Source organism: Rutilus rutilus, assembly GCF_951802725.1.
Source record: "Rutilus rutilus genome assembly, chromosome: 21".
Lineage (NCBI taxonomy): Eukaryota > Metazoa > Chordata > Actinopteri > Cypriniformes > Leuciscidae > Rutilus > Rutilus rutilus.
Window position 1 is genome coordinate 8619376 of NC_140226.1, and position 19431 is coordinate 8638806.

The following is a 19431-nucleotide window of genomic DNA, read 5'->3' on the forward strand; positions in this document are numbered from 1 at the left end:
CAATATAATTTTATTTACTATTCCCATCTTTTTTTCCACAATACATTTACAATGTGTTTTACCAAATTGAGGAGTGAAGCAGGGCGTCGTCGTAGATCAACCAAACGCAGGTCGTTTGTGAGGCGGCTGGTTCTGACGTTCATGTGCAATGTGTGTAACGAAAGCTACTTATTTTCTGAGTTAAAATATTTAAAGTTTATAGTATAACTATTGTTTAACGTATTTTATACTTAATTTTATACTTATGTATAATACTCAAAAATACCCCGATGAAAATTAACCATGCTTTTACTATAGTAAAAGTGTAACCATGTTTCTTTGGTTGGACTGATAAGGTTAACATTTGTACAGCCACAGTATTACTACAAATAAGTCAGTGTGGTTAAACTATGGTTAGTGTAGTAAAAGGTGTTTATTTTCATAAGGGTTTATAGTAAGGTATAAAGACAGAAACATCAAAAGAAATACATAAAAAAAGACACTTGCATGACACTGTACTAGAGCCTTTTTATTCATTGGTTTGTAGCCTGATAACCCCAATGAAGCGCTCAGTATCTTCATCGGACCCTACAAGATAAACACGGTACTTTTTTGGCACAACATAAACCCATTAATATTACGAGACAATAAAATATAACTTTAATTAGGGTTCAACATTTGAATTCTTACTTAAAAACTGAGGGCGCATCTCCGCTGCTGCATCCGGCTGCCATGTTTACATCACCACAAAGCTCCTCCCTCCCGCACGCAATGGGTTGTGGGCAATAATAGCCGTTAGAGTGTGCATTGATCTGCACTTCGAATTCTATCCGGAAATAGTAGACCATCCGGGTATCTTTGTAATCACTCATTTCAACATACTACGATTTGGGACGTACTAATTCTAGTTTTGCATACTATTTAGGACGGATAGTATGCGAATTGGGACTCAGCATGTGTTTCTATCAGTTCTTTGTCAGTTCTACAGTTGATTGTTCATGTTCATGTTCATGTTCATGTTCATGTTCATGTTCATGTTCATGTTCATGTTCATGTTAATGTTTTGAGTTAGTCTTTTGAATAAAGCTGCCGCACTTAGATCCTGTTTCATCTCTGCTGCAACCAGCCTGACAGGTACATTTAATAAGAGTAGAATATTTAACTTTTTTTAAATACGTTTTTTGTACGTTACTGTTGTTAACAAAAGCTAATTTTATCTGCATATAAATTCAAACTCAGTGCTCTACCGTTAAATTTCCAATAGACAAACATGTAATGTTAATGCAAAACAATAGTAAGTATATGATAAACTTAACTTAATGATACATTTTCCTCTAGCGCCACCAAATCAGGTGCTGGCGCCACCATCTGCAGAACATAGGCCTCGTTTACACTGCAGGTCTTGATGCCCAATTCTGATTTGTTGCCTATATCCGATGTTTTTGACCGTCCGTTTACATGTTCTTTCAATTGTGACCCATATCCAATTCATGTGTTTACACTTGACATACTATCTGAAACATCGCACAAGCTTAAACAGGGTTCTTGCACAGATGGACGAACGCGAAATTGATGCTAGCTTTGCGATATATGCGAAGTTCGCCAAACATCACCATGATTTTGAGGCGGAAGAGTATGAACATCATCATTGTAGCCTGTGCATGCTTCAGTTATTGTGTGCAAGAGAGATCTCAGGACTGGAGTGAACATACAACACAATCTCATGAAAATGTGTATCTATACCACAAATTTGATTTCTCGTGCCATTTATATGCCAAAAAGAGTTTTTGCTCTTTGGGGAGTGCGTGTGTATTACACGCCATAAAATGCATTTCATATGCACGCAAAAACTATTTTTGAAGAAAATTGAAGAAAATTCATGCTATAGATATGCACTTTCATGAGATTTCAAGCCGACCTTTAAAATGTTGTCAACGTGCATTTACATTCCTCTCCTACGACAACACAACGTTTCGTCAGGCCATTCCGCGCCTTCGCATACTGTATGCGCGTCAGGGTTTCTGTCATTCTCTCATTAAACCGCAGATACGTAGCCTAATGCCTCAGAAAATCCGATCTGCCTGTTTACATGACAGTCGTATTGGCACATTTTTGATTTATATCTGATTTATTTCCACATATGAACAAGACCTGAAACCGATTTCGAAATATCCGAATGCATGCGTTTTTTCCCCCCTGTTTACACTGTCATAGAACACATCCAATCTGTGTCACATACAAGGGCGTAGTTTTGGTTTGAACACTGGGGGGGTCTAAGTGTGAACAGTTTAGCGGGGTCCTGGGACATGCTCCCTCATGAGATTTAATTTATTTTTTTTTATTTTTTTTGCAAATTACACACGCACTTGCACATTTTATCATCAGCGTCGCTTTTATCAATGGCCATTTATCAATGGCTTGCGCAAATCCTATCACACTTTTGTAGACCGCTGGTGAACGCGCGAAGAGTATACAGTGATTTGCACGCGCCACTCATGCACAGACAAATAAACAGTCATAATACACAGGTAATTGGTCCGTTCGGTTCGTACGGGAACTTTGTGCTTATAAAAGCGATAAAAGCATTAAACGCACAATGCATATAATTAAGCAATGGCCTGATTCTATGTTTCCATTAACCATGGTAAAGGCTATAAATATTGGGGGGTTGTACTTGCTAGTTTTGGTTATTAGGGGGGTTACCTCCCCCCCCATCCCCACATATGAGCAAAAAATCGGAATTGGGTCACATTTCACTGACAGTGTAAACGACTAACATTGGAGAGCACTAAGGCCTAGTGACACCAGTGCTACTGCTCTCCAATGTTAGTCTGGAGCCCTGTCTCTAGTATTCGAGACTCTACTGTAAGTTGCTATTTGACCGGGATAATTCGAAACTCTCACCTGTAAGCAAATGATGTTGTCACTCCCAAAAACCGACAGTGTGAACAGACTGTTCCTGTTATGCCTTAAAGGTGTTTTTTAATCATGTTTTTCCATCTCTAGTTCAGGGTGTGACAAATATGCCATGTTGTCACTCAAATAATAGGAGCTCACAAAATCTACATGAATAACTGTAACAGAATTAGCTAAATACGGTTTAAAAATGTTTAGCATGTCACACTACATGATATATACTTTTCAAGTGTTTTGAAACACCAAGTTTGAACATTTAAGGGCCTTTCACACTGAGCGCGATTAAACAACGCAAAGTTACATCGTAATGACGATCTTGAATCAAAACAATAGATCCCTATGGAGCTATTCAAACCTGGCGTGATCAATCGGAGTGCGACAAAGGGAGATTATATATATTTTTGTGATCAGTGTGATTTTTTTTTTTTTTTTTTTTACCGCCCCGTGATGAAACGAGCCGCTTAATTAGATTTGAGGTTACCCGAGCGAGGTGGCACTGTTTTGAAAACCTGTGTAAACACCAAAATTTTCCAGTCGAGAGAAGAGAATGGATGTTATCATTGGTAACATTGAACACACATTGGTGTCTGAGAACAGATTTATTCTAACATTTTCTTTATATGATTTTTCCACTGAATTATGCGATCTGAAGAGCTTGAAACAGCGTACAGAGCGGTTTTCTTCCGTGCGTGTATGTTTTGCTCATTTGCTCTAGAGCTGTCAGTCATATTTTGTGATCATAATTCCTTGTCATTTCTGAATGATGATGCTGTGTTCATTTCTGCACATGAACAACAGATGAAACATGAAGCCAAATAAATATATTACGGCGATATATGTTCTGTATGTGTTTTTCAATCGGCTCTTTTTTATAACAATAAAGAATGAGAAATGCTAAGCAGGTGTGGTGTTCAGTTTATTATAAAACACTACAAACAATGAACGTCTGCCCATTATTTAATCAAAATACGTTTTAGATCGCAGTCGTAGATCACAGGTACTACTGTGTAGTACCAAACTTTATTTATCTCAATTTACTGTTGTGCAGCGGATGAGGTTAAAGCCAAATTGGAAAACCTACGAGATGCATACATGAGGAAAAATGTATTCTCGGTCAGCGCCACCTATCAGGCATGAATTAGCTGAAGGCAATCAGTCGTTTTGCGGTCAGTGTGAAAGCTTCATTCGTCAGCGATTCGCTTAGCTTTATCGTGTCACGCTCGGTGTGAAAGGGCCTTTAGTGCCAAAAATCTATATACAATAAAGAGTTAAGTTGTTTTGTATGTATATTGTGGCATCGTGAGAGGTAGGGTATCACCAAAGTGTGGGTTGCTTCACAAATCGAGTCCAGGCAAGATCAAGTCACTGGTTTCTTTATAATAATCAAATCAAAACTCCAAAATGTTTTAACCAAAACACTCTTCCAGCTTCTCTTTATGCTCTCTAACAAAAAACAGACAGTCTCTCTGTTCTCAGCTCATTAACAGCTTTTCTCCTTCACTGGCAGCAGCTGTGTCCCCACTGCTGAGGAACCTGGTAACTGTAGTCCAGGACCAGGTGGCTATCTTGGTTTGTAGTCCCCATACTGCAACCACCTAGATGGCACATACCTTGCCTCTATGACATACCCTCTCACGATGCCACAATATTTTATAATTCATTTATATTTATTTATTTATAAAGTTTATTATTATTATTATTATTATTATTATTATTATATTTAATATTATATATATATATATATATATATATTATAAAATATATTATACAAAATATTTTTATAAAGAAATGCATTGTATACAATTAAATATATATATTTATAAAAACGTATTATAAAAACGTTAAAACGTAGGTAAAAATTTTAACTTAACTTATGTTCAGTTGCTGCCTTAAACTTAAATTTTAAATTATAATACAATTTTCATTTTTCAAAGTCATTTCAACACAGTTATCATGTCATGACTTAAACTGTCACTAAAACAGTCTTTTTTTGGAACCAGCTAAAACTGAATCCCCGAGAGAGAGGGAGATGTGAGTGTGGAGTGTTTTTAAAAAAAAATTGTATGCATCTTTCCTTCAGATCTGTATTAATGAAGGTGTGATGTCGGAGAGTGTAAATGGAGACTTCAGCACTCATTTGCTTGGGCTTGTACCCTCTTTAGGTGGCATTGAGTCGGGAGTCACGCTGGCAGACGTGTGGTGCTACATGTCCCTGCTGGATAATTGGAATCTTGTGTCTCGGATGACAGTCCCGCACTGCCGGCACAACAGCGTGGTGTACGACGGCAAGCTTTACGCCATTGGAGGACTCGGAGTGGCCGGAAACCTGGATAATGTGGAAAGGTACCTGGTGTTTGAATTAAACATTTCATTGCAATTCCATTAGGTGTTTCAAATAAACGTGGTCAGCTCTTTCTGTGCTAAGAGCCAATCTAATAATTGGATCTCTGCTGAAGTATGGAGGGAGTATTTTGCTGGCAGGTTGACTGTGGCACAGATGCATCGAGTAGATTGGATCAGGTTTCGCTACCGTGGACTGTAGCTATAATCGACCCTTACACAGAGGTCGTGACACAGTCAGTCGCTTTAAAAAGAACAGAATGCAAAAGCATCAAGGGACGATGATGTAAACACAAACCAGATTGATATTTGAAGACCGTTTTACAGTTGGTCATATTGAAATAAACCCATTTTCTCACGCAGTATCACTCTTATGACATGAGAATCAATTTGAATTCGTTCTTCTGGCACTAACATCCAATTTCCATCTCACTGTCTCTCTCTCTGCTCATTCTAGTCTCGTAGACTCCTTATTCTAGTCTTGTGTAGCCAGACTTTTTTGAGCTCCACAGCTTATTCTGACCCAAAAAAACACTTTCATTTGTCCAGGTTTTGTCTTTTTTCAACAAATACCCACTTAGATACGAAGGACTGTCTGACTGACATGTAAAATGATTTTATTTTACATTATTTATATGTATGTATGTGTGTATATATATATATATATATACAAATATATATATATATATACAAATAAGTATTTGAACACCTGAGAAAATCAATGTTAATATTTGGTACAGTAGCCTTTGTTTGCAATTACAGAGGTCAAACGTTTCCTGTAGTTTTTCACCAGGTTTAAAAGGTGCAGGAGGGATTTTGGCCCACTCCTCCACACAGATCTTCTCTAGATCAGTCAGGTTTCTGGGCTGTCGCTGAGAAACACGGAGTTTGAGCTCCCTCCAAAGATGCTCTATTGGGTTTAGGTCTGGAGACTGGCTAGGCCACGCCAGAACCTTGATATGCTTCTTACAGAGTCACTCCTTGGTTATCCTGGCTGTGTGCTTCGGGTCATTGTCATGTTGGAAGACCCAGCCTCGACCCATCTTCAATGCTCTAACTGAGGGAAGGAGGTTGTTCCCCAAAATCTCGCAATACATGGCCCCGGTCATCCTCTCCTTAATACAGTGCAGTCGCCCTGTCCCATGTGCAGAAAAACACCCCCAAAGCACGATGCTACCACCCCCATGCTTCACAGTAGGGATGGTGTTCTTGGGATGGTACTCATCATTCTTCTTCCTCCAAACACGTTTAGTGGAATTATGACCAAAAAGTTCTATTTTGGTCTCATCTGACCACATGACTTTCTCCCATGACTCCTCTGGATCATCCAAATGGTCATTGGCAACCTAAGACGGGCCTTGACATGTGCTGGTTTAAGCAGGGGAACCTTCCGTGCCATGCATGATTTCAAACCATGAGGCCTTAGTGTATTACCAACAGTAACCTTGGAAACGGTGGTGCAGCTCTTTTCAGGTCATTGACCAGCTCCTCCCGTGTAGTTCTGGGCTGATTTCTCACCTTTCTTAGGATCATTGAGACCCCACGAGGTGAGATCTTGCATGGAGCCCCAGTCTGAGGGAGATTGACAGTCATGTTTAGCTTCTTCCATTTTCTAATGGACCTTTTTTCACCAAGCTGCTTGGCAATTTCCCCGTAGCCCTTTCCAGCCTTGTGGAGGTGTACAATTTTGTCTCTAGTGTCTTTGGACAGCTCTTTGGTCTTGGCCATGTTAGTAGTTGGATTCTTACTGATTGTATGGGGTGGACAGGTGTCTTTATGCAGCTAACGACCTCAAACAGGTGCATCTAATTTAGGATAATAAATGGAGTGGAGGTGGACATTTTAAAGGCAGACTAACAGGTCTTTTAGGGTCAGAATTCTAGCTGATAGACAGGTGTTCAAATACTTATTTGCAGCTGTATCATACAAATAAATAGTTAAAAAATCATATATTGTGATTTCTGGATTTTTTTTTATTTTTTAGATTATGTCTCTCACAGTGGACATGCACCTACGATGACAATTTCAGACCCCTCCGTGATTTCCAAGTGGGAGAACTTGCAAAATAGCAGGGTGTTCAAATACTTATTTTCCTCACTGTGTATATATATATGTGTATATATATATATATATATATATATATATATATATATATATATATATGCACGTGTGTAAAATAATTATACACAATACACACACATATTATGTAAACACAAACTTTTACTTTTATTAATTTATTATATTTGAAAATTTATATGTATATGTGTTAAGGTTAGTTTACCCAGAAATGAAAATTGTGCCGTTCATGTCGTGCCAAACCCGTAAGACTTTCGTAATGTCTTTACTACCTTTCTGGGATTTGAAAGTGGTAGTCGCATAGCTGTCAACGGAGGGACTTCATTTGTGTTCCGAAGATGAACGAAAATCTTGCGGGTTTGGAACGACATGAGGGTGAGTAATTAATGACAGAACATTTTTACATTATTTTACATTTGTCCTACAGCTTTATCAATACATTGGATATATTTTTTTTATATATAATAATTATATTATATGTAATTATTTTTAATAAATTATATTGTAAATTATATATTTTTTTCAATATCCAATACACTGGATTCAATATCCTCTGGTCACAGCTAAAACCATGTAAATGCAAAATCATGCAAACAAGATCATGTCATCAGTATTTTTGACTCTTTTCTAGAAAAAGAAAGCCTGTAAAAGGTTCATTTGGAATTAAAGCCAGCCAATCAGATTGGAACTGGCCATTTCAGTGAGCTTAACCATTGTTGTGTGCAATATGAATGAGACTCCCCAAACAGTCCGCTGGGACGCTTGTTTGATTGACAGAACCGTGGAGGTTTGTTAGAGACCGACTGCCCACTTCACCCTGCTGACTCCTAATTTATATCCCACCATCCATCTTGCCTGCAGTTTCACGCTCATAAGCATGACATCTACTCCGTTCACAATGATGTCTTCAGTCAGCCTGCCTCTCAAGGCTGCCTTTGGGCCAATCGGGAGCAGCATCAATGTGCTCTTGCTCTCTGTCTGATTTGTTTTTATTTATTAAAGATGAATTTGGAAACTCAGTGACTTGCCTTGCAATAAGCTGTCTGCATAGGCATCAGCTTGGTCACGTCAGAATTGAAATGAACTTGAGATGACTTGAAATGATGATCTGTGAGCTGTTTTTTAGTAAGCACTCAGCTTGGTGAGATTAAAAGCTGCACATCCGTACCGGCAACCTTCATAACACCTGCAGTGTGTACAGAGGATTTGATGACTAATGAGCCTTAAAGAAGGAGACTATAAATAATAGACAAACAACACCTAGAATTAATAGATAAAAGCTGCATGAATACGATTTTTACTGTATTATTGTAGCTACTTTTTATGGAAGGCATTTTCTGCCAATGTTAAATGAATATTGACATAAGTACAGTTGTCTATATTCAAATGGTTAATCTGGTTTTAGTTTTCATTTTTATCATTTAATTGATTTGTTTAAAATTGGCAGAAAATAACTTCCATAAATTTTGAAGCAATGCAAAAAACACAACCCCCCCCCCCCCCCCCCCCCACAAACTTACTGAAACTTTGATGTGATTTGGTTTTGATAAATCTGTCATTATAAATATACAAAAAAAATTATAATATAAGTTAAGTGCATTGTTCTAAATGCATGAAATGCAAAGCACATCAAAATATTTGTTAATCATTTTTCAGTGTTGAATGAGGCTCTGTTTATGATTAGCATTTCTCACACTTCCTTTCTGCCATAGTTGACTTAATGCATACTGGGATTATATTCTCCCTAGAGGATATTTGTGATGTTTTCCTTGGATTTTGGCTGAACAGACCATCTTAGAAGTCATCATAGTGCTTCAGATTGTTTTTTGGAACATGTTGGGAGTGCGTCTTAAAATGCTCCCTGTGGAGACAGAGTATATATATTCATAAGTGCCAAATGAGAATAAAACTGACTTTAGTGAGCATATAAAATAAAGATGCTCAACAGTGACTATGAAGTTTTTATTTTGGGTGGTAATCATCATTTTAATGTCCCAAAACTGTAAGATTTTGTGACAAAATCTGATCTGATCTGATCTGATCTAAAATGATTGGCGTCAACACTGTGCATCACATCTGTTCAGAAACCGACTTGTTTTTTGACAATGCCGCTTTTTTGTTTTCCGGAATATCTGCATTGTTTTGTGTTTTTTTTTTCATGGCAATGCCATTGTGATGGTAGGCATAAGCCAAAAACAACAACTGTGAATGCATTATTGTTATCAGGTAGTAGTGAATCACAGGTGTTTTATATATGAAATGACGACATGACCACAGCCGCTGATGAGGCCGAAACCAGCATGTACAGTGCAAATAGGCTTGGAATATTTAATTGTATTTTATTTATTTGTTATATTGAAGAGAAATTTTTGAAGGATTTCAAATTGTTTGTTGATGTTTAAGAGGCTGTTCTGTCAACCTTGATTTATTGCAATTTTGAGGTGTTCAGTTTTATTTCGATCTTAAAAAATAAATATGTAATTGCTCACCTCACAAATCAACTGTTTCTTGGTTTCCACTGGCATGTCTCTTAGGTGTTGAGGACTAGTGCATCTTTAAACCTACATTCAGTACAAGCAAAACACTGTTAAAATCAGATAATCTTAATACTTTTAATCAATTCCTTTTGGAATTGGTGACTTGTAAAATGTAATTGAGTCATTTTTACTGTAAAGTATCTGTACTCTAGAGGTGTAAAGATACTATTTACACCTCTGAGCACAGTATTGAAGTATTGAGCAAGATCATTGTGTCTATAATTTCTGAAATATGCATGAAGTCAAGCTCCATGGCAGATTCCCCATGTTGAGACAGCTGTATTTTAGTAGGCGAAGGAATTCTCATTTTGACCGTCTTATACACAAACACAGCTTGTGTATCTGAACCACGTTCACAGCGGTTCATCAAATGTCATATTTGCGCTGTTGAATCCTGTAATTAATTGTGGTGGCCAATGGCGTTCTCGCCGGGCGCCTCCTAACCTTTCACAGTCTGGAAATTCCACACCCCTCGAGTCCCGCCCTCTGATGGCAGCACGAGGATAGTGATAATTCCGACGATGTGCCCCCGTTCAAGCCCAATCAGTTTAATTGCTTTTTGATGATGGATTCCAGTCGTAAAGCCACAGTCTCACACTTTGAGTTGTCGTTCCATCTCTTTAGCTCTGAAATTACTGTAGGAGAGCGAGTGAAAACAAGGAACTCGAGGGCAGAAGCGGAGAGAAGCGGGGAGTTTATTTTCTCTGTGTCATGCAGTCATGACTTTGGCACTTTCACAATGCTGCGTGTCACTCGCTAAAGTCAAATGAACAACTGCTCCAATTAAAGCACTAAATCTGAACTTGAATGTGCTCTGTAAAAACTGGATATATTATGCAATATTTCTTTTTTACTTTCTTAATGCACATTCCTGGTTGTTAAAATGATTGATTCATCAAGTCAAGTCAAGTCACCTTCATTTACTTATAGCGCTTTTAACAATATGAATTGTTTCAAAGCAGCTTTGCAGTGATAATAGGAAATTGTTTTGGCTTTACAACAGCTCTAGGATAAAGTTATTGTCCAGCTAAAGTTAGTTTTGATTGATTGATTCACTTCTGTTGCGAAGATCATTAGTTATTAACTTAGGGGCCGCTAACACGACACCGTTCTAACAGACCTCAACGTGCTGTGGCCGCCCAGCTCGAGAACGCACTCCCGGAAATAGGTTCCAAAGTGCAAACGATTATCAGTTATCTCTGCGCAAACCTACACAAACCTCTGCGCAAACACAGCACATGCGCATCACGTGTTCAGTCCATAGGTATGCATGTTTGAATATATATTTGCGCAGGCGTGTAGTCCTTCTTTACAGATCAACCCTCAACAAACTACTTGTCTGGCCTTAAAAATGTATAATACAGAATTATTTTTCGCTTCCGCGTCGCCATGTAGCATCAGTGCCTGTTAATCCAAAGAGCAAAAACGCTTTTTACTAAGTTTGATTACTTGGAAAGATAATCGAAGCAGTTAGTGACAACTGTTTTTTATAATTGCGGTCAGATACACTACCATTCAAAATTTTAAGAAATAAATGTATTCTTTCATTCTTTTCAAGACATTTCTATTTCAAATAAAAGCTGTTCTTTTTAACTTTTTATTCATCAAAGAATCCTGACAAATAAAGTGTATCATGCTTTCCACAAAAATATTAAACAGCACAACACTAATAACAAGAAATGTTTCTTGAGCAGCATATATATCAAAATATTACATCTTTATTTTATCAAATAAATGCAGCCTTGGTGAGTATGAGAGACTTAAAAAAATCTAACGGACCCCCAACTTTTGACCCTGATTTTGTGCATGTAATGTCCTGATGGTATTGGGCTTTTTTTTTTATTTTTTTTTTATTAGCTTTCATAATACTATTCATTTGGTTTTGTAAAGCTTTTGGTTCCAGGCACGTCTTTGAATGGTTTCCCAGAAGACCAAACGAAAGAACAAGTAGTTTTTTTCTTGATTTCCCCTGCAAATGAATCGAGTGTGTATCTCTCGGAGTTGGCGGATCCTGTAGGCAGTCAAAGTGAGGCCCATTGTTCCGTGCTGAGATAGAGCGACCCACCGTGCAAACTCAACACACCGTGGCATTAAAGAACAGATAACTCGCCGTCTGCTGCTGTGCCTTTATCTCCAGCATACTCCGCTGCTCCACTCCTGCGAAGTGGATTTTTAGACCCTGTTGATTGTCAAAACGACAAGAAAGGACTCAAATTACAGTATTTTTAGCTTTAATTGGAGCTCACTTTGTCTCTTGCCATTCTTGCATATTATCATAGCAGTATCTTTATTCTCTAGTCCAAAGCCAAGCCAAGTCACATTTATTTCTATAGCACTTTATCCAATAAAGATTGTTTCAAAGTAGCTTCACGGTAAAACAGGAACAGAAAAATAATGATCAATAATTAAAACTTCATCAAATATGAGACAAATTAAAATTCTTCTGTAAAGCAGCTCCACAGTAGACAAAAGTGTCTTCAACAGTGTTGTTTAGTAAGGCCAAAGCATAGCATTTAATGGGCGTCTCTTGATCCACGTGTCGTTCGTATCCACTGCATCAATGAACCACTGCGGTTCTCCCAAACATGATAAAAACAGTCCTCCGCTGCTCAAGCACTATATTTATTTCCGGAAATCCTGCATGTCTGATGTCTGTCTGTTCCAGTTGGAGCTGCAGTGATTTCTGTAGATTTTTTTTTCTTTGTTTGTTTTGGTTCACATGAAGTCTCATTGAAAGCCTAATCAAATGAGCTCTTTTTTCCTTTCTTCTTTTTTGGATAATTGCTTAGTACAATCAAAAACATCTGTTTATCTCTGGATTGGATTGACGATTGTATTATAAAGCTGTGCAAATGTAGTGTTATATGGAAATGATCAGGTTGAGATATTGTTATATGTTATCATACAGATGGGAGAAACCCAGATAATCTGTCTGTTGGTAAATGAATCAGATCGTATTAGCATAATATATTAGAATTGGTATAGAAATGAATTGAGAACATTTGAAGGTGCTATAAAATTGGTTCCTGTAATGAGATCAGATTTCACCGTTTTGTTATAGACCAAGGCTAAAATTAACCTTTCCAACACCTCCTAATAGTGTGTGATTTTTATTTATTTATTTTTTTAATTTTTTTATGTGTATACGTAAGTCTCACATCACATGGCGAGTGATAATTTTGTAGAAACCTGCCTGATGACATCCTGTGTTTTCTTTTTTGCTAAATAAGGGTTTTTCCATAAATGTTATTCTAAGAAATCACAGGCATTTGACTTTGGACTGATTCCCATCATTTATACAAAATGTATTAAGATTTTTTTTGTCAATTAGTTGGTACACTCTAAAAATGCTCTTGACCTTTTAATGTAGGTTTTATTTTATTTTATTTTTTTAATGATATTTTAACCAGAATTCACCTCTCAGGGCCCAATAAAGACAAAAAACTTAATGATACATTTTTCCATCTAGATTTTCCATTGGCATTTTATGTAAATAACAATACATACAATGGGTCTCTTTCACTCATAATTGTGTATACAATTTCATATTTGTACGCACAGGAGAACTTCTCACGAAAAATCTCCACCTAATTCACAACACGTGTGTTCGCACATGGATTTGATCGAAATCTCTTTCTAAAGTTAGTGAATTTAGAGTATTCTAAATGAGCGGCCGCGTGCAGGAGGTGAGTCATTTGCATAAAACATACCTAAACCATCTTCATATAAGGGCTTTCTCCACAACACGTATGCATAGTAAACACATACATATTATTTTTTGCATTACAGTAATGAAAATATTGGCTTTATTGTCATAAAACACTGAGATAATAAAATATGCATTACCATGTTCCTCTATACCTGGTGTATTACTCTGAAGGGGCAAAAACATTTATCACAATCAATCTGACAGAGATCTGACAAGATCAATGGGTCTCGTGTTTTGGACTGTTTTCAAATTCACAGCTGGACCGTAGATCAGACGTCTACATTTCAGATGAAGGAAAGTGATTAGACAGCACTGTCGGCCGTGTATTTTAAGGGGAAACATAATGGGTTGAGATGGGAAGACATTGATCAGCGGCTCCCTCCGGCCTTTACAGAGGAGGAGAGCTGCATACAGAGCAGACATAACCTTGACACGGAAACCGGTAGAGCTGGATGGATTATATATAGAAAGGTCTGTGACTAGCCGTGTGTATGTGTGTGGTTTTGGCCCGGCTTGACTCTCTAATCCCGCCTCTCTCTGATGGATGGATGGCGATCTGCTCTGGTAATGATGCCAGCCACCCCTCAGGTCATCCGCCCTCCATACCCAGCAAATGATGATAGGGAAGTGAGCAAGCTGGTGAGATGTCTTAAGAAAGGCTTGTAGTATTGGTTAATATGGTGATGCTACAGGTTTTGTGAACATTTTCCTAATTTTTGGTCTAAATGCTTAAGGTGCCCTCCAAGACAATTGGGGAAAGGCAATCTGTTTTTTGGCGTTCTTGTTCATTGTGTGCAAGCTGAAGTGCTCAAGAAATGAATTTGTTTACAGGAGTTATTGTGTTGCAACCTTGGCCCAGTTTGTCACTGTGGCCCATCTTAATGTGTTAAAACTTGCAATAGCTCTGTCACTACAGTTAGAGGTCACATTTAATGTGCATCTAACTTGGATTCAACATGAAATCAGTATTGAATGTGTATGCTTTCTTAAAGGGATAGTTCACCCAAAAAAAGAAACTTCTGTCATCACTTACTCACCCACACATCATTCCAATTCTGTATGGCTTTCTTTCTTCAGTTGTTGTTAATAATAATAATAATAATAATAATAATAATAATAATAAGTTTAATTTATATAGCGCCAATGGGTATACTGCCAATTATATAGCGCCAAGTATATACTGTAATGTTCTTTAGTCCAGAAAAAAGAACATTACAGTAGTCGAAGCGAGATGTGATGAACGCATGTACCAGCGATTCAGCGTCTTTTGGGCTGACATAGGGACGGAGTTTGGCAATACGGCGGAGTTGAAAAAATGAAGCTTTACAGAGTTGACTAATATAAGCGTCGAAGGTCAGTGAAGGGTCAAGAGTGATACCCAAGTTTTTGACAGTGGCAGATGGAATAATTGATGTAGCTTCAAGGTCAAGTCTTGGGAGTATTAGTTATATTTTTTGTTAGAGATGGTGGACCAGTAATTAAGATTTCTGTTTTAGTCAGATTCAAACTGAGAAAATTGCAGTTGAGCCAGGTCTTTAATTCATTAATACATGATGATAGTGATGTAGTCTGGTGAATAGAGTCTGGGCGGCAAGCAGTATATATCTGGATATCGTCGGCATAACAGTGGTATTGAAAACCATGGCGGCGAATAATTTGTCCTAGAGGCAAAATGTAGATAATAAATAGTAATGGGCCGAGGACTGATCCCTGTGGAACACCTTGTTTGAGAATGACAGTGAGAGATTTATAATTGTGCATGGTGATATAGTATTTTCTGTCTGTCAGATAGGAGGAAAACCAGGATAACACGGCTCCTGAGAAACCAATCTCTGAGAGGCGCATGAGTAGGAATTTATGACAGACAGTATCAAAAGCTGAGCTGATGTCGAGTAATACAAGTATGGAAAGGTTTCCCGAGTCACCAAAGAGTAAGAGGTCGTTGATAACCCTTGCTAATGCAGTTTCAGTACTGTGGTTTTGGCGAAAACCAGACTGAAATATATCAAAGCTTTTGTTGAGAGATAGATATGACTGCAATTGAGTGGCAACAACCTTTTCCATGATTTTTGAGACATACGGTAGATTGGAGATTGGCCGATAATTAGCATAGTCAGTTGGGTCCAGATTTGTTTTTTTAAGAATAGGAGTTACCGCAGTCATCTTTAGTGAGACTGGAACAGAGGCAGAGAGAAGAGACATATTTACAAGATGTGAGATAGGAGCAGAAATGACAGAGGTACAGTGTTTCAGAAGGATTGTTGGTGCGGGATCCAACCGGCATGAAGAAGAATTGGATTTCTGTATCATTTCACTAATTAAGATGGGGTTGGTCAACATAAAGTTATTAAGTGTTTTTATAGACTGAGCTTGCTCACAAGTAGAAGTGGTCGGTTCATCACCAAAAGTCCCCCATAAAGCATCCAGCTTTCCCTGAAAGTGGTGCAAAAAAGAACAGCACAAGTCATCAGATTCTTGTTGACAGGCATTATGCGCAGGTGCCTGGACAAGCTTGTTTACGATGTTAAATAGTGCTTTAGGCCTGTTGTTTGCGTTATTAATGATACGGTTGAAGCACTGTTGTTATTGTAAACTAAACCTAAAAGCTATTAAATTTATTTTGTTGTTGTTGTTGTTGTTAATTGAAATAAAGCAGAAATTAAAATAAAATTATAAATGAAATTGTATAGATGAAAAAACGAAATAAAAAAATAGAAATGTACTTAAAATGCTGTCTTTGCAACTAATGAAAATAAATGCAACTGAAATAAAAGAAGTTTAAACTGAAGTACTGAAATTACTAAAACTTTACTCAGCACCGTTTACAAATGTCTTCAAATTGGAGTGATACCGAAACTAAAGCAATTTTCCTCGTCCGGGCGGATGAAGAGATTTGTCAACAACTTAAGAGGTCACTTCCAGGTTAATGGCATCGTCACAGAGTTTACCGGTATTTTGGAGCTGATGTGTGAATGGTCTGTAACCAGTAAAAAGCCAGAATGATGTTGCTTGTGTGAACAGCACATTTTGGAATTTAATAAAGTTTACTTTATTAAAGTTTACTAAAGTTTACAAAAATGTGTTAAGTCGTTCTGGCAATTTTACGGTAATTTACCGGAATTACTGTGTGAAAGGGGCTAATGTCCCCATAACACATGAAAACCCAACAGTGGTGGTGTTGGGTTGATGTATATGAGTGTGTGTGGTGTTGGGTTGATGTCTAAGAGTGTGTGTGCCTAGGGCTGTAGTCAAGACCACCTTTGTCGAGTCCAAGACAAGTCCAAGACCGGGACTAGTCGAGTCCAAGTCAAGACCGAGTCCAAAAAGGTTCGAGTCCGAGTCAAGACCGAGTCCAAAAAGGTTCGAGTCCGAGTCAAGACCGAGTCCAGGACAGGAAAAAAAAAGTCTGCTAAAAATTAAAGCCTATAGAAATTAAATCATTATGTAATAATTAAAAAATGAATGATTGTAATTGTATTTAAAATAATTGACTAATTCAAAGAACAAAAAAATAAAAAAATAAAATGATTATAGCCTATAGCCTAAGCCTAAAGGAGCACACACATTCGTTTCGACTGTATGATCAGCCTGTCAATACACGCAATGTCAACCAGTTAAACTGCATGAGGGAGGGTCGAGCCAACACACACACACACTAGAGATGCGGATAAACCGCGGATCGGACGAATGACGAGACGAAAAATAATATTTTAATTAAATTCGGGTGGGTGGCGGTTGGTAAGAAAAAGAAGGTAAGAAAAAAGTCGGAAAACTTTGCCCATTAATTAGATCATCTAGATGTGCAAGGCAAGCAGGCAAGTTTTCGGTTTGTTATGGACAATTAAAAATGTGAATATTCACGTTGCACTAGCGGTGGACTTTAGGCGAGTTTATTTAAACATTTATTTTTTAAAGAGCCGTTTGCGAGTCAAAACAGCCGGCTCTTTTCAGTGAGCTGAGTCAAACGAGCCGGCTCACGAAAAAGAGCCGAAATGCCCATCGCTAGTTATTAGGTGGCCGCTGGCCAGTGTTTCACTTTCCCTCCAATAATATTTTGGTTTAATATCGCGGCGACGTATGTGTGCTTACTGGGAACATTATAAAGACACCTGGACTCGGTCGAGACCTAAAGCCATATTTGGCAAGACCAGTGGCCGAGACCGAGACAAGTCCGAGTCCGAATTACAGCGAGTCCGAGACAAGTCCGAGACCATAGAAAAATGGTCTCGAGTCCGGACTCGAGTCCAAGACCGGACTCGAGTACTACAGCCCTATGTGTGCCCTGTGCTCTGTGTTAAGCCTTGTTGTTCAGCGTGCCAGACTCTGTCAGGGTACAAACCAATTTATTCGTGTTGACGAAAGCAAAAGTCATGTAAATTAAGGCTGTATGTAAGGGTGTTTGTTTTAGTCCCAGGATACAATGAGTTATTCTGGTGTATCGCTATTCTAATGCATTCTCTGCTTGACATTGTACATTATTTAGTTTGACTAGGTACGGTATGTATTAATAATACATTTGAGAGTAAGGATAAATTACTCTCTTTTACCTCAAAAGAACAAGAAAAAAAAAAGTCATAGGATGACACTAACACTTTCACTTATTTCTGCCACCTTTTTGAGGCCCAGCTAAGAGGCTTTCATTGTCTTTGAGTTATTGTTTTTTAAAATTGGTTGGCACAGAGACTAGGCCCAAGTAATCTTAGATTGAGATACGGAATGAAGTGTCACGAGTTTGGCCAACAGAAGACCCACTCGCCACAGTTTAGCACATATTTTTACGAGGAGTCTAACCATTGCAGATTTGCCCTGAGCCCCGACCCCTCGTTCCCTCGCAGCTGCCTCGACTTCAGGCATGTGTGGACTGCTTGAACTGCCTGCCTGACGTCTCATTTCGGCCTGTGAGTGTGCACCTCCTGTGACACTGATCTGGAAAGCAGGGACACCTGTCACACCAAAGAATTCACAGCGTGTTTTAAAGCACTGGGAACACTGCAGAGAAACTTCATCTTGTTTGTTTAAGATGGGTAATTTGTGGACACTGCAAAAGGAAATATGAACATGCATGATATTTATAGAAGCAGATGCTAACTAACAAGTCGAAAAAGGAACAATCATTTCTGTCTCTTGTCAGTCTTCTGGGTTTCTCATAAAGCCAGTGACACACCTAGCCGTCGTTTTCCTCGACGCGAGGCAACAACACAGTCGGCTTTCATCAGCGCTAGTTATTTGGCGTCCATTTGGTGTACCTAAAGATAGAAAAGGAAAATTTGTGAAGACAGACTTTGAATGTTGACAAAACCTTGCCCAAAAGTTTAAAAAAATAACTGTTTTATTTTTTAAAAGTTTAAGTGTTATTTAGTAGCTTGAATGCTGTGTACTTTCATTGCTGAGTCTTTACTCAGGTGTTATGAGTGGTTGGTTACTATGTGATTGGTAATGGTATCTATTGATAATTGGTAGCTATGGTTCCAAGTTGTTGATAGTGTTGCTCTTGGGTTACTTATTTTAGGTCAGGGGTTTTCAAACAGGTTCTGTGGAAATGTTTAGAGAAAGTGTACTTTTTTTATTTTTATAAAAGTATAATAAGTAAAATTTGCTTAAAATGAATAAATCAAATATACATTTAAACAAATAAATAATTAGATAAAAAAAGAAGCAAAAATAAGCAAATAAATTAATATTTTTTAATAAAAATAAATAACCTAGATTAAAATAAATAAATATATAAAAGTTAGATTAAAATAAATAAGTAAATGAGTAAACAATAAATAGCACTATAATGTAATCATAATATAACTTACTATAAAGTATTTTCCAAACAGTTTTTTTGGCATATTTATAATATAAATGTTTCACAGTAAAAAATGGGTTCAT

At 37.7% G+C, this 19431-nt stretch overlaps 1 protein-coding gene across 1 annotated transcript in view; it reads left to right on the plus strand.

The window, feature by feature from the left end:
- LOC311281147 (kelch-like protein 29) overlaps positions 1 to 19431 on the plus strand; it is a 176887-nt gene that overhangs the window by 125436 nt on the left and 32020 nt on the right. Inside the window, exon 11 of the mRNA XM_084393871.1 lies at positions 5058 to 5238. Coding sequence (XP_084249997.1) covers positions 5058 to 5238 — 181 coding nt within the window. The remainder of the gene's footprint in view (positions 1 to 5057; positions 5239 to 19431) is intronic.